Genomic DNA, 23,631 nt, shown 5'->3' with positions numbered 1-23,631 from the left:
ATTTTTGGTAACTAATAGATATTTACTTTTTTTATTCATTAAAATTTAAGCAATTATGTACTTTAAAATTCAAGCAAAAGCATTTACTGGAAATTTTATTCATCAAGCTAAATGTCATACAATAAGTACCAAACTGAAATAAAAGGTATAAGAAGAGAGACTAAATGTGAAAAATATTTTATTTAAAGGACCAATCCTTTATGGATGTTTTAACAAAAATTCATTGGTTTAATGGACGGAATTAGGAATGCTTTCAGTGTTAAATGGACATAGCTTGAAGAAAGAAAGGTCTAAGCATTGCAGTACAAGTGCTTGTCCCCTTCGACAGCATAACAGCAACGTGTATTTTGTACAACACATTTGATTCCTGCTGATTTTGCATGAAGAATAATTATCTCGCACTTAGTAAATGACTTGACCTATTAATAAAGAATAGCAAGCACTAAGAACATGTACAATGGAATACCACAGGCAATCATTCACATAAAGGACTTGATCAAAAGTAGCTAAAGACATATTGTTTGTTTAAATTACACAATTTCTACATAAAAATTTAACATTACTACAGTATTTTTGTATGTTTTTATAAAAGCATAGTACCATTATGAGCTACAGATTAAATCTTATGGTAAAAACATTACTAAATTAGAAATTTTGAATAACTTTGTATTTTTCCTAAACATACAAACCTGGGAGCTTTAATAGGAGTATGCCTTCAGCAAAGCTGGAATGGCTATAAACTTTTAATGAGGTAAACACAAAACGAAGAAAGGTATCAAAGAAGACGTTGCCACCATCGTACTGGTAGGTGTTGAACACCCAGGTACGGTTACACTACCTCTCCGATTGTGTCAATGCAATCGTATGATGGGAAGAGTCTTGCTGCTGCCATATTGACCACGATTCCCAGATTGTGGGAAAAGCCAAGAAGTTTGTCTAAATCCTGAAGTAACTGTCTCTACAAGGACAACAGGGTCAAACCGTTGAGTTTTTGCAGAAGGTGAATCCCATTCGAATGGGCCAAAGCCGAGACCAGGGTAAAACACTTGTGTGAACACTTGGGGAACAGTCAACATTCCTAAGCACAGGACTTTGAACTTCATATTCAACCCCCTGTAGGATGAAATGGTACTTTTATGTTGGTGGTGTGGATCAGTATTTGGAAATACACATCCTTGAGATCTACAGAGAGCACGAAGGCATCCTTTCAGATGACAGTACGGACTGAGCTTGCCATCTCTATTTTGAATGGAGTTTGTAGTACAAACTTGTTCCAGGGAGAGAGATCGATGATAGGTTTCCATTCACCAGTCTACTACTCTACCAGAAAAAAAAGACTGCTATAGAAGCCAGGAGACTCGTGTTGGACTACTTCTAGCAAATTCTTCTTCATTATTACATTTACCTTGTTTGCAAGGATTTGAGCTTTTGGCAATTCTGAAGGGTACGTCGGAAACATAATTGGAGAGCGAGTGATGGGAGGGGCCCCTTCCCTGAGTGGCCCAGTTGGGGGGGGAGCATGGTCTCCACCTTTCCTGGAGCCGCAGATCAGGATCTGGGCTTCACTGTTGGTTTCTTCGGCACTGGTTTGCTGGGCTGGAAGGTAAAAGCTTGGGGAGCAACTAACCTGAAAGAGATACAGCCCTTGTAGATCCGTGTTCTGCAGAAAAGGTAGTGACCTTTCCCCATATAATGTTCTTGATCTCGTCTACAGGGAAGAACTTTGATATGTTCCCGAGGGAGAGAGCTAGAAGAGCAAACTACCACTGCATCTCTCTTTGTTAACACCCAGTTTGCCCACTGGCTGGCTAACTAATGGGCCAAATACATCATTACCTATGCAAATGAAAAGACAAGGTGGGTTTAGTTCTGAGTTTCAGAATCAGCCAGATTCCGAGACGAAGTGAAGTAGAGTATGCTACTCCTCAAGACCATAGGTCGATCTAGCCATCATCTTGCAGGCTTCTATGACTGTGGAATCAGTCAGTAGCAGAAAATGAAGTGCCCTCATACTAAAATCTACCGGCAGTAGTGCCTGTCGTCTGTGTCGTTCTTGCTGGATTAACGGACGTGGCGACGTTGTTGTTGGATCAACGTAAGTGGCAATGCTGTTGCTCGATCGATGGAACCACCTCCCCCGGTATGCAAACCTCTACTGTCAAGAAAAATCTGGAAGAAAGAGCTTGGTGAAAAGCATGTACGGTTGAATCCAGTGACCTGTGAATTTGCTCTGACGAGTGTGTTCCGTGTAAACACCAACCAGGGAAGCTCAAAGGCGATTCTGGAACCTTGAGGGGGAGCATTAACTTGTCTCAATCTCAGTCACTCCACCCTTGATAGGTTCAGTGGAGGCCTCTCCTTGATAGTTAAATTCCTAGGACCTTAAGGAAGGTAAATTCTGAATGCGGGTTCTCTGTCTCTGCAGGTAGGGCACCCGTGTCTGGAGGAAGAGTTGTCTTGCCCGAGAAACTTATCCTCTCCCTTGGAGGGAAGGCTTGACAGAAGTGTGCTTTGTTTCCTCCACCTTCTCGAGACAGAGGATGGAGCCTGGTCTAAGCTCCATTGGGGAAGAAGGGATCGGAGACCAACAAGAAGTTTCTGTAGCCTTGCTATCCTTCTCTCTCTTGTCATCTTGAGATAAAGGAGATACTCGGTGTCACGATCTCCGAAGGGTAGGAAGGAGAGCGAGATGTCGAGCGTAATCTTTTGCTGTCTACCTATTGAGGAAGGACTATGACGTGAAGTTCCACTGTGAGAGGAAGACTCTCTCCACTACAGAAAGCGTTGAGAGCTCGTCCTAGATGTCGCCTGTTTCTTTTTCTCCTCTCACCTACTCAAGGGAGAATCACAACTAGAAGAATCGAGTCTGCATCTGGTGATATCGCTAAAGACTGACTCATCTAGTCTTGGAGACATGTCTTATGACTGAGACAGTTTGGGGAACCCTTAGAGTTGGGTTAGCAATGACACGCAGTGATGAGAGGAAGCACGTGATACAGTTGTGCTCAAATCTCAATACCTTGCAGATGATGAATCAGAAATTCTCTAGCCTTGTTTGAAATTCTGGTCAGGTTTGCCCTTGGGAGACCTGTCAAGGCCGGTCTTCCTTCAGGGAGAATCTTTCACAGAGATGTAGTACGGAGAAGAGTTGCCTGATCTGCGATGTTTTCGCTTCTGCGGGGGGGTGTAAGAGCATGAATACCGAGTGCAAGGAGCCTTCTGGGGATTGTGATTCCAATGGTTTGCTACCCCAAAGCTCATGAGGTGGTGACTGTGAATGTTTGGCTCATTTAGTTAATTTTACTTTTTTAGGTGAACAGTACAAAATGTTGCTCACATGCATGCAGAAGAACACAATTGGGATGACAATCAAGTTCATGTCTGTGATCTAGTAAGTGCTAATTATCATGTATGTAGTGATGGTGTCACTTTTACTATTTAGTAAGAGAAGGTTTAACCTTCTGAGATGGTCTTCCTTTAATCACTTGTGACACCGATGGGGTATGTTGGGGTGATTGTACTTATGGATGCGATCGTGCACGCAAAAACTGTGACAAACAAGTGCGCATGAGGCTTCATGATCTGATCTCTTCCTAGGTGATCGTAGAGACATTCATGAGCCTTGTCATCATTGTTTCTCTTGAGATCAACACTTTGGTGATCATAGTTCGTCGTTTCTTTGTTCTGCTTCATGCGCTTTCCTAGCTCATGAAAGGACAGGGTTTTCTTTTGATGTAGTTAGCGTGCAGAGCAACCTGCCTCGTACCTAAACACTTTCCCAAGGGTTGGAGGGTTCTTTTAGTAAAACCATGCTGAGGAACTGTGAGGAGACTCGTAACCCATCAGGGCGGTTGCCCTGTGCCTTTTAGAACTCCTCCACATCTTCCTATTGGCAGGCAGTTCATAAACAGGGGAGGAAGGTGACACAGGAACAGAAGAAACAGGTAAGGGGAAGTGACTACTTTTCTCCTTCACTGGGGTCGAGGATTTCCTGGCTTGACTGTAGCAGCATGCAAGGACACATTCAGGGGCATCAGTCATAGCTCTCCTCTGCAGGCAAGGGGAAAGCAGCAAAAAGACTGCTGGATTGTAGCAGTTGCTAGAACCTCTAGAAGATTTTTCACCAAGGGGGTGCCATGAATTCTAGGGGCAGGCCACAGTGTACCCAGGTCCAGATCCTTGTAAGAGTCCTCAGCCCACATAACAGTGGGAGAAAGTTTGACGAGAGGCAGGGGGAGGTATTACCTTCATTAGAGGATGGCTGCTGTCTCATTCATGAACTCCCTGAGGAAGATGGGGTACCTTCTACTTTCTTCCTTCAACAGTCTCAGCCTCAAAGGGAGAAGAACTTGCAGCAGACTTTGAAACCAAAGGAGGGCTGAAAGAGCTACAGAGCTTCTTGGGCATAAACTTGCAAGTACCAAAGACCGATATAAAATAAATCCCTCTTACACTCCTCCTTCTTCGTGAACTCGATCCATTGCACTAAAAATGGGGTAATCCTGTAACAGTCATGCCCCTGTAGAAGCTACAAAGATGACGAGGGTTAACTTCCAGCTTACTTATATACTTGACCGGGCTTCCCTGGACAGGACACAACCACATGTCTGACCCCGATGGCGACATCAATAACAATCACACAAACAATCAAAAAAAAAAGAAAAGCAGACTATTACAAAATAATCCAAAATAGAGATCCAAAAAGGACATCTGTATAGATCAGCGGCCAAAGCCAAAGTGAAGGTAACGTTAACTGTCGGGTGGGTTCTTACCCGCCAGCCACTGTTTACCTCTTTAAAAGCTTAACAGCAGTTTCAGCTTAACTGAGGTCATAATCCAATTGAATGGCAAAGGTTTGAATTATGTATAGGAACAAATCCTCATTTGAAATCATCAAGAGCTTGCCTTGCAAAACTTTTTCTAGTCAACCAGTATATACTTAACTCAAGAGAAACTCATGAAAACACACAAGTGCATTGTACAATACTTGGCACAAGAATTAAAACCTTAATTTGGTGATACAATCCCAAATTGCAAAAACTTATGTCATCAACTGCAGGTTTTAACAAGTTTAACATCTATCACTTCCAATGTATTAAAGTCTCTTTAATTATATTATTTAAATGAGTAATAAACATTTCAAGAAAAAAAGGCAAGTCCATAACAAAAATATTTTTTTGCAGGAATTTTGAATCAATATATCTCTTATTTACTAAACACTACACTGCTTTTCTGTAATAATAAAAAAAAAAGAATTATTGATGTTAATCAAAACACCTAAACCCTGAAATTTGAAACAAATGTAATGAGGCAATTTGTCACTTGATGGTTCTTTATGCTACATACATTACAAAATGATTCTCATAGAAACACACAGACATGTCCAAAGCCACATAAAAAAAAAAATTAATCTAAAATTTAACTTACGGGATGGATGAGTATTTTCGCAACATTTGAGCTACATCCTTAAACTACAATGTATTAGCAAATACAGTACTGTAATTGCTACATTTTGTTTGTACATAATTTGATATGAATTAATTTTGCAGTCGGCACTACATGACTAGATAACCGTTAAGCAAGGTTTTTTATGCAGGAAGTTTCCTTTGACGAGCTTTGATCTTTAGTGATGTGATTTGTTGTATAATCCAAAATTAAGTCTTGAGCCAGAATAGAAATGGTGAATATCAATTATCAAAATTCTCAATAAATCATACACAGCAAAAAGGTTAACAAGGTTAACAGTCACCTAAATCACACAAATAGTTAAAAGTTCCTGTTTATCTTCAGTAAATTACAATCATTGAGGTTAAATAGCTCGACATTTCCGATGACATTATATGACCTCATTATATTTGACTGCTAGCACTTTCTCTCTACATTTTATTTTTGCTGTTGACATTTCCAATGAATTTAGGAAAAATTAATGCCAACTACAAACATGATATATGTACAGTACTGATCTTATGATCTTAGCAACACATAGTACTTTAATGAAGTTTCATAACTTGGACAACTCTAGATACCATACGGAATAGATTCATTTTACTTATAATTCCTGTAAATGTGAAATTTAAATTTTTGGTGGAGTTATTCTGGGCTACCAAAGGTGGATGTAACAAATTAATGGATTACCTTTTAATCTTTTGTTGGGCCTTTTTAATACTATCTTAGCCACATTGTGAATATTTATGTATAATTATTTCTATCTCTTGATGAAGAGAATAAGAAGAAGTTTTGGAAAGAAGTGAAGAGAGTAAGGAAGGGTGGCTCAAGAATTGAAGAGAGTGAAAGATGGAAATGGAAAATTGTTAAAAGGAGAGGAGGCAAGAAAAAGGTGGGAGGAATATTTTGAAAGTTTACTGAATGCTGAGGATAATAGGGAGGCAGATATAATTGCTGTTGCAGGTGTTGAAGTGCCAGTGATGGGAGATGAGAATTAGAGAGAGATTACAAGGGAGGAAGTGAGGAGAGCACTATATGAAACAAGAGTAGGAAAAGCACCTGGTATGGACGGTGTGTAAACTGTACTTGAATGGTTGGTGAGATTGTTTAATATGTGTTTTGTGTGTTCAATGGTACCAGTATATTGCGCTTGTGCACATATTGTACCATTATATAAGGATAAGGGAGATGTGCATGAGTGTTGTAATTCAAGGGGCATTAGTTTGTTGAGTGTGGTTGGAAAAGTGTATGGTAGAGAACTGATTAATAGGATTAAGGATCAAACAGAATGCAATCTTAAAGTATAGGGTGGTTTTAGAAGACGTAGGGGATGTATGAATCAGATTTTTACAGTTAGGCAGATATGAGAGAAATATTTAGCAAAAGGTAATGAGGTGTATGTTGCGTTTATGGATCTGGAGAAAGCGTATGACAGAGTTGATAGGGAAGCGATGGGGAATGTGATGAGGTTATATGGAATTGGTGGAAGGTTGTTGCAAGCAGTAAAAAGTTTCTACAAATGTAGTAAAGTGTGTGTTAGGATAGGAAATGAAGTTGGAGACTATGGCTGGTGTATCTCGAGTAGATAGGGTTAAGAACGAAGTAGTGAGGTTGAGAACAGGTGTAAGAAATAATTTAGCAGCTAGAGTGGATATGAATGTTGCGGTGGTTTGGCCATATTGAGAGAATGGAAAATGGCTGTCTGCTAAAGGTAATGAATGCAAGAGTTAATGGGTGAAGTACAAGAGGAAGGCCAAGGTTTGGGTGGATGGATGGAGTGAAGAAATCTCTGGGTGATAGGAAGATAGATGTGAGAGAGGCAAGAGACCGTGCTCGAAATAGGAATTAATGGTCAGGTAGCAGCAGTAGGGAATTCAGCATTATGAAGTTTCATCTGTGGTGGATAACGGGGGAGGGTGGGCTGGGGCACTCTAGCAGTACCAGCCGAACTCGGTTGAGTCCCTTGTCAGGCTGGGAGGAGTGTAGAGAGGGAAAGGTCCCTTTTTTTCATTTGTTTGATGTCGGCTACCCCCAAAAATGGGGGGAAGTGCTTTGAAAAATAGATAGATCCTTTCAATACTAAAAATTTAAGTTAAAACAGCACAACGCAAAGTCATCTAAAGACTGTTGCAGCCTTTATTTTTGGAATGAATTTAAAGCCTTTTGTAATAAAGTATTATAGTATACCCAATATTTCATTAAATGATTGCATTTATTTTTCCAAAATGTCACAATTTATGCAAGGATGATTTAATAAAAAGGTACTTATTGTGCACCTTAAACAAATTCTAGACTTACCCTACCAAATCAGTCAGATTATTGTAATGATAACTGGAGCTAGAAAAGAATGTAATCTTCCAAGCAAAATCCCAACCTATGAACAAAAAACACATCACTAAGGATAAAGCCGACATTTAGTTCATCAATGTGTACATCACTACTAATAACCACCTGTTTATTACTTCATGACATAACTTGATGAAAAAAAGGACATCCTGCAAATATCCTGACATTCCAGAGCAAGCTAAAAGCAATGCTATTTTTATACTGCGAATGTAAAAAAGGAATCCAATGTAAACCTTACATGGCAAAGTCCCAAGGAATCCCTATACAGTTATAATTACTTAATTACTACACGTACAAAATTATTTTCACAGATTCACAAAATGTATTAAATTCTTAATGACTAGTGTAAAGCATTAGAATGTGCTTTGTCAGGGAGATGCATATTCTTCCAAACTCCCATAGTCTCAAGGTTTGACTACAACACCTCAATTCAAACTACATTTTATTACGGTAAATGCCACAAATATCTTTGAATGAAATAAAAAACTTAAATATCTGTTGCCTTCGATGGTGCAGTAGAGGAGATATCAAATAACACAGAACACCAACCATAGCATCACATGACTACCACTAAATTATGAAATGGTAAAATTACTAATCAAGTGCTTTTTAAAACAAGCTTTTCATCCTAATGCGTATTTAGTTCCATCAAAAACAACACTAATGTACAAAGAATTGAATGTTTTCTAAGGTAAGAAATATGATGTTAACTTTTGCTATGCATTCTTACTATCATTGTCAGGAAGAAATCAGTTGCCTTTGAAAAATGATATATTTTAAAATCAATTTGTATTTTTTATAACCATACAAACCTGAGACCTTTAACAAGAGTATGGCATCAGTGAGGAATAGCCGTTTAAACTTTTATTAAGATGGTAGTACTGTAGAAGGTGGCGGGTAAGCTCTGCCTACCTGCCAAGTTGTGTAACCTTCAATTTGACCTTAACCTAGAACTTTCAGGGTGATAGAAACATGCAGCGTAACTTAAAGGACTCAGGTTTGTAGTCACTTCTAAAATTTGTTCCTACACGTAAAATAAACCTTCAACCTTTAATAAGAGACTTAAACTTAGGAGGGAGAAAGTCCCTAAAACCAATCTGGCTGGCTTATTAACCCAGGAAATGTCAAAGCACTTTCATTTTGGAGAGGAACAAAAGTATTGACTCAAGTCAACCTCCTAAAACAACCTGATCATGAAAACGTTAAGTGTTAGGCTAAGTCCCCACAAAGAGACAGGTAGGTGGTCGGGGATGAAGCTATACCCTTAAGAATGTGGTGTAATGTGTGGTCATTACAAAAATAGTTTGCATACATTACATCCATCCTTCCCCTTGCCTGGGAGGAGATATTTCAAAGCAGAAAGTGTCTTTAAAGATAATTTACGTATTCGGTCATGAAGCTCAAATGCATCTAGCATCTGATCAAGCACAGAACTGTTAAGCAAGAGGAGTACAGGAGCACCCAGCTTGCTCATAAAATAAAAAAAATCTTCACCTTTACTGAGCACCTTTTACGATGAGCAAAATCATATGAAACAAATTAGTGAAGGCTGTGTTGCTTCTTTTGATTACGAGGTTTTCAATATCTTGAAGAGTTACAAAAATAGTATTATATGTCTCTTTCTTTCCCTCTCTCTTGAGGTTAAACTGTGGGAGCCTGTGTGGAACGAGTTCCCCCATAACAAAGAAAGTTTCAGAGGATGTTCTTAACGTCTTGGTCATGCGGGATCAACTGCCCTACAATATTTCCCTCCGTTTACTGAAACGAACGTTCATTGTGTTACCAGCATAACCCAGTCCTTCATTTCTGCCTGGCCCTGAGATTGAGTTACTAATTGAATGCGATTCTTGGATTACAGCAGCAGGAGAGGCAAATGTCTTGGTACTGGAATGTTACCTCCCAGGAGACTGGACTAGCCAATTGTCGAGAAAACCCAAGAGGTGATATTTGACGGTGCAAGTACCAGAAAGATGAGTGTGTATGCTCGAGGAGAAAGGTAGTCTGAAGTTCTAGTTTTGAAATGAAAACCCAAGCCTAGGGGACAAGGTGATAATTTTGATGGACATAAGGATGAGTATCTAGATGTGCATATCCCTCAGGTTTAATAAGCACAAGACGTTTTTTCCTGCTGGCAGACCGTGTAGTGCATGCTGTCTTCCTTTTGAGCAGGGAGGTCAGTCGATCATTAGGCCCCAGTTAACTTCTGTAATGGACAATCCAAATCCTCTTCTTGGTTGGGAGGATCTTGCCAAGCACCATGACCATGTGAGAACGAAGTGACATCTCAGTGCTTGCATTAGTGCTGAGATTGGACACTCACATCCGTATCGTGCGAGTGATGATCATTACTATTACTTGCTAAGCTACAACCCTAGTTGGAAAAGCCGGATTCTAAAAGCCTGAGGGCTCCAACAGGGATAATAGCCCATGGAGAATAGGAAACAAGGAAACTACAAGAAAATAATTGACAATTAAAATAAAAAATTTTAAGAACAGTAACAACATTAAAATAAATCTTTCATATATAAACTATAAAAACTTAAAAAGAAAAAAAAAGAGGAAGAGAAATAAGATTTGGAAGATGTTGGTACTTGGGAAAACTCTTAGGTGTGGGAGTATCTCATGTCTCGGACCAGTTTTTGAGCATATTAAGATCTAGGTTGAGGAACCGTTTTCATGCATCAAAAGATCTCATAAATTTCTGGAATACTTGTGATGGGAAGGAACAGTTAACACATGTACCAAATCCCTGGCAACTGGAAAGTAATAAGCACCCGAATAATGAGTGCAAATTCCAACCACTATGGTTCATGACCACATGAATCCCGATCGATTGTTTGCTGATCAAGGTTACCGATTTTGACAACTGATCTTATGGGAATTCCATTACTGCATGCAGCTAATCCCATGAGAAACGATTATCTTGGAGAAAAAGTGTGAGGAGACTTTTTATGTCAGGAGAGAACATAATTGGAATGTTCCAAGGAAGATGAAACAAAAAGAAAGAGGCAAGGAAACCTCATAGCTCATGAAGGGAAGGTCTCACAGCCCGAACAACCAATGAGAATGATTGAAGGTTACTATTCCACCGGTATTGTGTGTTGTACTGTTAAAAACTAGAATGAGGCAGGTTAAGAAGTTCTGTGACCCCAAAATTACTGAAGAACAGATGTAAAGCATCAGATCCCAAACTGAGTGCCAAGACATACTCTGTTGGAGGATATTGCTCTAAATACATTAACATCTTATCGCGTAATGGGATTGTCCTCACCACAAGTACCCGGGGAGAAATCAATCAGGTTTGTTCTTGTTAAAGTACTTAGCTGAGCAATAGAGGACAGATAACATAATGATGACTAGTCATACCGAGACCACTCAAACGGTGATAGAGGGTTTCAACACTGGATGTTATACAAAACGTAACAGGTTGACCCTTAGCACATGGATATCGTGTATTTGGTGATTATGCTCATAAAGTGTGAGAGTGCATGGCAATCATGTGTGTAGCTGATCTAGTCTGGGAAGCTCGTGGTTATAGACAATCATGCACGTGAATGATTGTGGGCATAGACACATGTCCATGAATCTTATGCATGTGGAAGCTCATGTACGTGAACCATCGTGTGCAGAGACTATTGAGGGCTGTGATGATAATCCACATGTTGACAATCGTGCAAGTGAAGGTGTTTGTACCTGTTAAGATGATCATACATTTGAATTTCTAAGTGATAGTTGAGCTCATGCATGTGGAATGTTGTCTCTTGGGGAAGATGGAAGACAAGAATCTTGATCTATCATTTTCATGCGCGCAAGGCGTAAGTGCATGGATGTTTCTTCCTACTAGGGGAAAATTCTCAGCACTCCCTCAAGAAGGGAATTTTCTGGCATCCAACTCTCCCACGGGGGACTACTATCAATAGGACGTCTTTGATAACATCTTTACTCCTTCTTCTTCAGGTGTGATAACTCAGCAAAGATGAGGCGAAGGAAAAGAGAGAACTTAAAATATGTCTTCTCTGGAGTTTTGCAGGCCGATGAAAATGTTCTCACCAGGGAAGAGACCACAGCAACACAGCCAGTTGATATGTCCTTAGCATTTTACACATTTGGCAGACACTGACGTAATGAAGAGCAACAGCTCTCCCCTTCACACTAAGTAGCTGAGGAACTCTTCTTCTGACGGAGCACCAGTGATGTCCAATTAATACAAACTTCTTTAGGCTTTTATCATTTTCGTTGATGTACTGCCACACACACACACACAAACATACACACACACATACAAACATACACACACACACACACATACTCAAAGGATAGAACAACAACAGACATTCTGCCCGACAGGAAAAAGTATGTTGGATAATGGCAGGCAGCACAGAAAACTGTCACACAATTACAGTTATAAGGAAACACTGCATGTCCTTGCCTTCTTCCATTTATATCCTTCAGACACAACTATCTATAAGGCCATTTATTCAATTTGAAAGAAAAACCAAAAGACTGAAACAGCCTACAGTCAAAATCAAAGGTTACACCGCCCACCACTTACTACTACTATTACCACCTCATTAAAATGTTAAACAACTGTTCCAGCTTCAAAAGTTGCAGGTTTGCATTACATGTTAAAACAAATTACATGAAAAACCTAATACAATGCATTAGGAACTGTATATGTACACAGATGGAAATTAAGTATTAATCTGATAACAATGCCTTTATTTGTGGAGATAAAGGAATTAAAAAACTATATTTTAGAACATTGCAAGTACTCTTTGTACTGTATTCCATTAATGTATTATATGGGAAAAGATGTAAAAACTAAAATTTATTTAAATAACAAAATTACCATCCCTTGCTCAGGAAGCCTAATTATTTCTACACAATACATTTATGAAGTAAGACAATGCATAGCATCTACGACCAAAAATATGATTTTGCTTTAGCAGCAGTAACATAATTCTACCAAACCCACTCAACTATAAATTCTAGACATAATAGCACTCAGTGAAATGTCAAATAGTTAACCACAATAAATTCATTCTGTACCATTATATATGGACACCAACAGTATAGCACTGCTGTATTTTTCAACTACCCTTTTGGGCCAATAAAGCAATTCAAAAGATGATCATACAGTAGAAAGTAATAGTAATTTGTTTCTTTTATTCCTACCTGAATGCTGGAAAAAAGGATTACTGCATCATTACTGTACTCATAAGAGACGTAATTGTTTTTTAATGGTCAACAAATTCTCACTAGCTAGTGTGAACCCCTCATCAACTAAATATGTTTGTAATTCTAAACTTTGTTATGGATTTTTGTAGGACAACTAAAAAGACTGAATGGGTATCTGGACAAAATCTGAGCTAACATTACAATATTACACCCAAGACTATGCCTGCATGTCCCACTGTCACTGGTAAGATAATTAGTTTCTGTAATTTTCAAAGGTTTAAAGGCTACTCATGAATGGCAGATGCAAGGAACGGTGACATTATCCTATCAAGTAGGACAATGCCCCGAGATTGGCCATATATACATATGATCAGTGCCAAAGCCCCCTTCACCCAAGCTAGGACCAAGGAGGGACAGGGAATTGCTGCTGATGACTCAGCAAATAGACCTATAAACTCCCCAAAACCAATATCCTTAGCTCATAAGGATGATGAGATTCCAGCGACCAAAGGAACTAACGAGTTTGAGCAGGACTTGAACCCCAGTCTGGCGATCACCAGGCAAGATCATTACTAATCCCCCCCAACTAGTTTGCCAAGTTTTATCGATTACAAAATAGTTTATTAAGACAACAAGACAGATGTGGGTAAATTCTGCACAATGATAGTCTTAAACACAAACATTATGTTCTTTGTTTTTACCAGACCATTTTATCTTTATATTCCATGGGAATTGTATTCATAAGTTGGGAACAGCTTGTAAACTATATCTCACCCGTCAAACAGGCAAGATGAGGGTCTTCCTTAAGCTAAGGAAGTTCCATCTACATATTATCTAAGTGCTGCACCACCTTCCTTAGTTAAACAGTTACATGACCATTGGTTTGCAAGCCTCACTTGAACTTTGAATTTGTAAAAGCATGAGAGTTAGTTACTCCATAAACAAATAGTAATTAGGTCTACAAAAGGAACGGTCAATTTTGCATATTGATCTATATAAAAATAAACAAAGATAAATGAAATACTCAAAACAATTTATAAAAAGGCCCCATAAAAAATGTAAATTTGAACACATTATCAGACACAAAGCCTGTGAACAGTATGTAATTCCTTCACTGTAAAACCAGGAAAATACTAAATACTGTACTATAAGTTTAAGTAAGTAAGATTTGAAAAAGTGCAACAAATAGGTGCAGACTAGAAATTGGTGGATATGTTCTTACAAGAAATTTATACAGTGGTACACTAAACCAAAGAGAGAAAGATTTGCAACCTCAAAACCAACTAACACAGAAATAATCATTTAATTAACCAAGTATAATCATAAGGTTAGTATGAGAACTTCACTGTAGTCCATTTAATCTCAAGCTTTTGAATGGTTAAGAAGATTAGTAGGACACTTATTTGAACTCTGGATGAAGCTGAAAGTACAATCATGGAACTAACAGGTGGATGATAAACTACACTCCACATTGTCTATTTAATAAAAAATAATCACTAAACAACAATTTTAAGTTTAATTCTGAAATGTAGACTTTTATTGCTTCACTACATGAAGTTCCATACTAACAAGAACTAGACATTTAAATTTGTGACAATTTAATTGTAAATATATAACAGATTTACAGACAATTTTCACAAAAAATTAGGGCTCACATGAACTAAAAATAAAGTTTCAAATTCTCTAATATCAAATATTAATGTATTTTTTCAATTTCCCGGAAATAATACCTTAACAATCAAACTCCACCTAACTAACATAACTTGAAACATTTTATTTATTGTTAGCCATAAACTAAAACTTTGTAATAAAAAAACAAAAGGCTTTCTTTGGACCACTGAGTTTGATCTTATATCCTGATAACAATGAAGCAATTAATTTTTTTACAATAATTCCCTTGCATTACTGACAGCAGATTGAAATGACTACTGAGTGGTCTCATGGTGTAAGGGCTTGTAAAAAGACAGATTTTGTGTATGTTTGAGGAAGTACTATAAATGTGCCCTGCAGAAAATCAAAGGCAAGTTACATTACTTACCCACTGGAGTAGAGTACAGCAAGAACTATTAGAAAAATTATGGAAATGTGATATATATATTGGACAGTTTACTTTCATCATTGATCATTAATCCTGAAAAGAATTCTATTACTACATCAACAAATGATTAATTTAGGGAAAAATCAGATCATGATGGGGATTAACAAATTTATATCTCACCCCTTCTCAAGACAAATGAAGGAAATTTTAACTTTTTACTAAGACTGCTAGGCAAAATACTTTATTGTAACTCCAAAATGCACACGAGATACTATTATTAGAACTTATGGGAAAAAAGTAAAATAAATTAACTTTAAAATTTGTCCTAGTTTATCTCATGATGAAAATACACTGCACTGAATATGTATAAAATAAATATATGAGAGACAGGAGATTACATTTTATCTATATATAAAGAAATGGAGAAAAACATGTACTAAGTTATCTTATCCTCATCCTATCAATAGAACATGATTCAAGTCATATAACCAAAATTTGCACAAATTTGATTCACTAATTATATCATCAAGGTCTGGTCAACCTACTCCATATTGCTGGTAACGTCCAATAGTTGGATGGCCCTGAGAGTTTTCTGTCGTTGTGCATGATTTCATCTTCTAGATTTGTCTGTATACAAAACTAATGCTATAAATTTCAGTTCTTTCTGCTACTGAAGCATATTTTTCCAATTTTTAGTGCTCAAGACCAAAAATGGCAGGCCCTAAGACAAAATATGAAGTAAAATGCTGATAATGATGAATTCTGATATTATTAGCAACATGAAACTGCAGTTTGACATTTACCTCTCTCTTCTTTTTTGTATCATTTTTTTTACCTTAATTTTTCACTCTAGTATAACTCCTGCACCTCCTCTCTAAAACTGTTTTCCCATTGTCATTTCCTCAAAGATTTCATTTTCCTTTCTACTAAAAACACAAACTTCATGTTAAGTAAGCTGTGACAAACTGCCAAACAAAAAGCATATGCATACATTCTGCTCAAAAATTAATTTCTTCAAGAACCTAATTCAAAAGAATTCAATAAAGCTGATATTAAAAATATACTGTGGTGTAAAATCCTTAGCTTTTAACACTGGTATAAGTAAAACTGCTATTTACGACCAGCAAAAGCCAATCAAGGATCACTATAACATTACAGAACTATTTATTTTCAACTGTTCGACATTAAAAAATAAAAAGAAAGTAAAAACCTTTCAGATTTCCTTTTCTGGTGGGATTAAAACATTTATGCATAAAAAAGACAAAAATAGTTTAAATCAAAACACCCAAATGACATTAAAAGTTACTGTATTTGATTTACAAAACTTGACATTTCTGTCAATTTTCTGCTTTATTGTTCACCTGAAAGTAATTACCATGAAACTTTGTTTCTGTTATGGTCCTGGGAGAGGAGAAAAATGTTCGTCTTAGTGGGACTTAGATACATAATAAAAAAAATTCATTCATACGTGACAATACAAAGATGGCCTTCAAATCTGACAGGTAGGCAGTAGTGTCAGATCTTGAAAGGATACAATGCACTAAACCATGTCTCACAACTGAATCTTACACGTACAGTAACCACAATTGACCTTAGAAAATGACAGAACTTGGCAAGAAATTCTTCTATATTCATACAGATATCTTAAATGATAACTTCCAGACCAGGTTAGAGATTATGTAAGACCATACTAGTGTGCACTGTTGAACCACCTACACATATGTCTCCATATGCAGACACTTCACTCAACTACTACTGACTTTACCTTTCATGTCATGCTAGCTGAGGGGAAATCGTTGAACCATTCTGATTGGAAGTATCTGGCATCAACGGGGCAGTCTTGTGGTATCGCTTCAGGAAGGACTTCTTTTTGGGTTGTTTACATGAAGACTCGAGTTCTAATTGTTCTGCTGAATTACAAAATATTAAATTCCAAGATACAAGGGAACTCATAACTTTTAGGCAAAAAAATTAGAAAAACAGAAAAGGAACTCTATAAAAATCTAAATTAATATATACCTGTAAATATTTCTTAAGTAATTTTTTACAAATTTTCTACAGTGTAATATTTGTATACACATACCACAAACAAGGGCATAAGACAAACATAATGCTGCAGTATAATTCCATCAGCATCAAACCATTTCAGATATATGAAAGGGACTCCCAAGAAAAGAGGACAATGATCACTACCACAGAACACCCACATACTCAAACACTAAGTGCCCACTAGCAGTGCATCTAACCCCACCAAACAATGACATTCAACTCTCTATCTTATATTCAGTCTCTTGCTTCCTGATCGCTGAAGTCCTAACTTTTCAATACCTCTTTCACACCATCCATCAATCCCTTTTTAGGTCTTGTTGTCCACCTTCCTCCCAACACGTAGAATTGTCTTTCATTAATTCCACAAGCCCCAACCATAAAGGTTTTTAAAGGTCGCTCATGAATGGCAGAGGCAAGGGACAGTGACATTGCCCTAGCAATCAGGACAATGCCCTAGAGACTGATCATATATTATATGATCAGTGCCCAAGCCTCCTCTCCACCCAAGCTAGGACATTAAAAAAAAAAAAAAATTTGGAAACTACTTTGTACCTTTCAACATACCATAGATTATAGATTGATTTATAAATTTTGTTACAATAAAAGGTGTATCATCGATAAATATACTTTTGATCAAGAATGGAGATTTCTTAGGTTTGATAATTTTATAAATACATAATGTAATTTATAGAGTGGCAGCCTTTACATTTAAATACTTAACTGTTTGTATGAAGAGTTGATGATCTTGAAAGACTGACCGTAAAATATCCCAAATACTTAGCAGCAATTTGCATTTTAACTAAATATACAGTACAAACATGAGACCATCAATAGGAGTACGACTTCAGCGAAGATGGAACAGCAGTTCAAACTTTTAATGAGGTAAACATAGTTGCCTGTCAGGTAGTGTCTAAGCCCTGCCCACCCGACAGGGGGAGAAACCATCACTTGACCTTTAACCAAGGACTTGAGGCAGGAAATATAACTAAGAAGGAATCAGGTTTGTAAAATTAGGAAAAATAATCATCATCATCTCCTCCTATGCCTGTTGACGCAAGGGGCCTCAATTAGATTTCGCCAGTCGTCTCTATCTTGAGCTTTTTAATCAATATTCTCCATTCATCACCTACTTCACGCTTCAGTCCTCAGCCATGTAGGCTTGGGTCTGCCAACTCTTTTAGTGCCTTGTGGAGCCCAATTGAAAGTTTGGTGAACTAATCTCTCTTGGGGAGTGCGAAGAGCATGTCCAAACCATTTCCATGTACCCCTCACCATGATATCATCAACATATGGCACTTGACTAAATTTCTCACACATAAAACTAACATATGATCTATCCTTGCAGGAAATACCCTGGGATGAGTTGAAAGCTTGTCTATTGTGTGAAGAAAATTCTTCACGCACAGCAAGGTTGGTGCGCTTGATGACATCATCGCGAGCTGAGATAAGACAATAATGTCATCCTGTTTAGATGTATCCTGTTTAGATATGGGAGTTCATTCAGGTTTGTTAATCTGAATGTTCGGCCTATCTGTATTTTTAAAAGAAATTCTTGGTAGGGCAGGAATATTATTATCATTATCATTACTTGCTAAGCTACAGCTCTAGTTTGAAAAGCAGGATGCTACAAGCCCAGGGGCTCCAACAGGGAAACTAACTCAGTGAGGAAAGGGAACAAGGAAAAATAAAATATTTTAAGAACAGTAACAACATAAAATAGATATTTCCTAAATAAACTATAAAAACTTTAACAAAACAAAAGTAAGAGGAATAAGATAGAACAGTGTGCCTGAGTGTACCCTCAAGCAAGAGAACTCTACCCCTGACAGAGAAATACCATGGTACAGAGGCTATGGCACTACCCAAGACTAGAGAACTATGGTTTGATTTTGGAGTGTCCTCCTGTAAGAGTTCCTTACTATAGCTAAAAGACTTTCTTCTACCCTTCACAAGAGGAAAGTGACTGCTGAACAATTAGTGTAGTAGATAACCCCTGGGGGGAAGAAGAATTGTCTGGTAATCTCAAACGTTGTCAAATGTATGAGGACAAAGGAGAATCTGTAAAGAATAGGCCAGACTATCTGGTGTATGTGCAGGCAAAGGGTAAATGAACAGCAACCAGAGAGAAGGATCCAATGTAGTACTGTCTGGCCAGTCAAAGGACCCCATAACTCTCCAGTGGTAGTATCTCTATGGGTGGCTGGTGCCATGGCCACCCTACTACCCATAGTTATATTCAACTTAACAGCATTATTAAGCTTGGAAAAAGAGGCCTGCTTTGAGCATGAAGGCATAGTCAACTCTTGTAGGGGGATGACTAATCTTTTATTCATACCAGACACTCTTTAGAGGAGTTTTCTGCTGAGGACCCCTAGGTGAACAAGGTAGACCTTTCTCGTTAATATGAGCTGGACTGTTAACTAGGATCTTCGAATAAGGCTACCTAGGTACAGGTGGAATGACAGGCTTAACTCTAAGGTCTCTCTGGGAAAGAGGGGATGCTTTTATTGTTCTGATTGGAGACACTTCTAAAGGTGAATGTTTTATCCACATAATCTGAAAAACTGAAGAGAGGTTCTCACTGCATAGAATGAGATTTTTCTCTAACTCCCGTCGGGATGAGAGTCAGTAATGTAGAAATCTTGTTAAGTTTCCTGCGATGAGGAAAATATCTATCCCATTGGGAGGGAGTCCACTCGCTACAGTATTTACATTGAAATTCTTTTTAACATTTCTTGTCCAGGAAAGAGGAACAAAGACAATGTAGGTCTACGTCTGACCGACTTACATGGACACCACAATAGTAGCTATCCCAGTCTGGGCAAAAAAAACGTAAATACTGAGATTTACTAGTCATAAGCACTCACTCGTAACTCACAGTTAATGAAGAGTCACTCAAATGACTGTGAATTAAGAAAAAACTCACAACTCAAGAGAGAGCTAAACACTAAAAGGATCAACGAGATAAATGCGAAAGGCTCGATCATACAGAGGAAGTGAGAGCATAACTAATTCACTTCGCGACCAGCAGTGTTGTGGAGAGATGCTGTGATTGCACTGCATTTACCCGGCATGAAGCATGACACAATAAAACAAAATTTTGATTTTTTTTATATCCAAAGTAATTAACAATGTATTAAACTATAAATCGCATAATCAAAGACCTCATCTTCTTGCGGTTCCAATGATACCAAATACTTATATATTACGAGTGAAAAATAATATATTCAGTTCTTTTTTTTTTCTATAAATATCAATAAACCGTCGTTGTTCTTTGGCGGCGGCACCTGTCGTCCTTTGTAGGTTAAGGACTCAATTTGCCCACTGGTTTGCCAACTGATGCGTATGTCACAGCCTTTGCGCCTGAGAGGATAAGGTTAGTGCATTTCTTCCTCGTCTCTGGATTACGCAAACCCTGAAACAAAGTGAAATACAGTACGCAACAGCTCCTAACCAATAGTTGATTCAGGATGTCGCTTGCAGGCTTGCTACGGCCTCAGTCATCATGGCAGTTGACTCAAGAGGCCAAGAATGAGGTATCCACATACAGTAAATGAGTCTCTCCAGTGTGGTCTCAATTTTAAGCGATGCTACTGCTGGATCGTTTGGAAAAGGCGATGGCGGATTCCTCCAGCCTGTAGAACATTTACTGCTAAGAGAGGGCTGAAGGCAGGATCTTTCTTATGCAGCTCAATCAAAGGAAATTCTTTGGACCAGTGATATGAGAATTCACCCTATCCAGAGCAAGAACCAACCATGGTAACTCGAAGGTTGGTTTTGATCCCTTCAGGGAAACAAAGCATTGATCAATCGCCATTATCATGCCCTTGATAGGCTCTGTGGAAGCTTCTCCAAGGTCACTGAACTTCCTGATGAGGGCAAGGACCTAGATGAAGGTGGACTCAGTCTCAGGTTTTTCCGTCACTACTGGTACAGGACCAGAGTCTACTCCTCTCTCATGAGGGGGGGGGGGTGCTCAACCAGAACCACCACTTCTTCCTTTCCTTTAAAGTACAGTAATCCCTTGGTTATCATAGGTGTTCCGTTCAAAGGTCCCTAGCGGTAGCTGAAAAACTACAAAGTAAATACAGATATCTACGGTATATTTGGTTTCAACATTTTCAGAATTTTTCAAATTTTTTGGAAACTATGAATTTAGGCTTTTATTAGCCCAAAAATTATATTTAAAAAAATGACAAATTTGGAAGTAATTTGTATTTTTCCTAAATATACAAGCCTGAGCTCTTTACTATGGATATGGATGTTAGCACAAACGGCTATAGAAATTTTAACGGGTAGTCAACAACCATTCCGGTTGTTACCAGTGGTGGCGTTCGTTAACTTGTTTTAGATTGTCCTACCTTACGTAAGACACGGGCTCTTGTGTGTTGGCAACCCATAATAACCAGTGGTAGCGGGGGAAAGTACCAGCACTCAACCCAGCAATCAAATATGAAGGGCCACAACCATTAAAATGAATTACATTTACAATGGATGATGTCAAAAAGAAAATAAAAGGACTCAGTAATTCTAAGGCACCAGGTCTAGATGATATTCATCTAAGAGAGATTATAGAACTAAATGATAACCCCACACTTTTACAAAATGTTCCGAAAGACAGCCAACGAAAGAAAGGCACCATAAGGATGAAAACTATGCAATGTTCCTCCAATCTACAAGAAGGGACCAAAAGAAGAACCTGGCATCTACAGACCTGTGTCAGCACATTTTTTGAATCAATTATAGTATATTCAATAGTAGAACACAAAGAGAAAAACGATCTTCTGATAGACAGCCAACATGGATTTGACAAAGGAGATCATGTGTGACAAAGCTTTTGGAATTTTCCCAGAACATGATTAGCATTTATGACAAAAGCAGGGCAATAGACATCATATACCTAGACTTTCAAAAGGCTTTTGACAAAGTTCCTCATAAAAAATTAATGGTCAAAATTAGAGCACTAGGCATTACTGACAAGCCAGCTGAATAGATTGAAGATTTGCTAACAAACAGAAGACAGAGAGTTGTAATCAATGGAGAAGCTTCAGAGTGGGCAGCTGTTACAAGCGGAGTACCTCAAGGATTCGTACTTAGCCTATTGCTATTTCTGATCTACATAGATTTAGGGTTAACTAATAGAATATCCAAATTTGCCGACAATACTGAACTATGCATAAATGCTGCGAACTCAAAAGACATAAAAGCCTTAAGAGAGGATCCTTTGAAGCTACGAGAATGGGTCAGAAAATAGCAAATGCCTCTCAACTGTGGGAAATGTAAAGTCATGCACATAAGTTATAGTAACCCACAGTCAGATTACTCACTGCTAATGAAATAGAAAGTGTGGACCAGGAGGAAGATCTCGGTATTATTATCAGCAAGGATTTGAAGTTCATTAAACAGAGCACAAAAGCTGAAAAGAAAGCACAAAAACTAATAGGTTACATAATGAGACAATTCAAATACAGAAACAAAGACACTGTACTACAGCTGTACACATCACTAGTAAGACCCAATTTAGAATACGGAGTCCAATTCTGGGCTTCAAGTATTCAGAAAGATATCGATAAACTAGTTCTAACACTAAGGTAATTTGGATATAGATAAAGGATGGAATGTTTGAACTTATTTGAACAACAAACTCGACTACTAAGGGGACAGTTAATAGAGGCATTCAAAATTCGGAAAGGAATCACAAATGTAGATTATAACAATATATTCATGCTTAGCACAAATCAATCCAGAGGTAACGGACACAAACTGAAATTGAAGAAAAGATACAACACCACTCAATGTGGCAATTTTTTTACATACAAAATAGCAAATCCTCGGAATACACTTCCAGCAGATGTAGCTCCCTAAATGCTTAAAGTAAATTGCTCTACCAAAGGGCAAGAGGAGTCTCCGTGGATGGACTAAAAAAGGGATTTTGACGTAGGAAAAATCTATTTCTGGGCGAGGGACCTGTGCCGCCCAGTGAATAAGCTCCATTTAGCACTTATTCTTAGGTAATTTACTGCTAAATATACCAGAGAAAAAATGTAAAGGAGTGCTAGGTTAACTAGCTCGCTCACCTATTGGTGTCGGTATAAAATTGGGCGTATAATCCAGAGGTCCCGCACTATTTAGATTCATCCACGACAAAGACCCCAATAGAGGAGAGCCGTTCAACCTCACTCGGCACCACCAACTCTGCATCCGCTCAGAACCCAACTCCTTAGCACCCAAAGTTTGGGGACTCCAAGGGAGAGGAGCTGGGAGGGTTCACTGGGCGGCACAGGTCCCTCGCCCAGAAATAGATTTTTCCTACGTCAAAATCCCTTTTCTGGGCTCGAACCTGTGCCGCCCAGTGAATCTATACAAGAGAAATGTCACCAAACTTGCAAAATAAAGGAAAAAACATAAGCGTAAGGGAAATACAGGATGCTTTAATCAGAGATGAGTGCCACAAAACAATTATAAGGGTATCTTAAAAGGAACATAAATCCACTTGGTAGAACAACTGACAAATAAGGTAAGGTATAATAATGCCGTGAGTGATAATATATACAGATACTCAGGAGTTAAACATT

The 23,631-nt window shown here is 38.1% G+C and overlaps 1 protein-coding gene across 6 annotated transcripts in view; it reads right to left on the bottom strand.

Moving 5' to 3' along the window:
• Positions 1-208: 208 nt before the first annotated feature.
• The window catches only part of LOC137625416 (ADP-ribosylation factor-like protein 13B), a 322,821-nt gene continuing 299,398 nt past the window's right edge, over positions 209-23,631 (bottom strand). For 3 of the 6 annotated variants that reach the window (XM_068356323.1, XM_068356328.1, XM_068356327.1), the window contains one exon: positions 4,485-16,917. In XM_068356323.1, the coding sequence (XP_068212424.1) occupies positions 16,781-16,917 (137 nt within the window). In that variant the 3' untranslated portion in view covers positions 4,485-16,780. Of the gene's footprint in view, positions 420-4,484; positions 16,918-23,631 lie in introns of those variants that run through there. The other 3 variants (XM_068356324.1, XM_068356325.1, XM_068356326.1) reach the window with 3 other exon arrangements.

This window comes from Palaemon carinicauda, chromosome 32 (assembly GCF_036898095.1).
Source record: "Palaemon carinicauda isolate YSFRI2023 chromosome 32, ASM3689809v2, whole genome shotgun sequence".
NCBI lineage: Eukaryota > Metazoa > Arthropoda > Malacostraca > Decapoda > Palaemonidae > Palaemon > Palaemon carinicauda.
The sequence above is the reverse complement of the archived record's forward strand: the minus strand, read 5'-3'. Positions and strand labels throughout refer to the sequence as shown.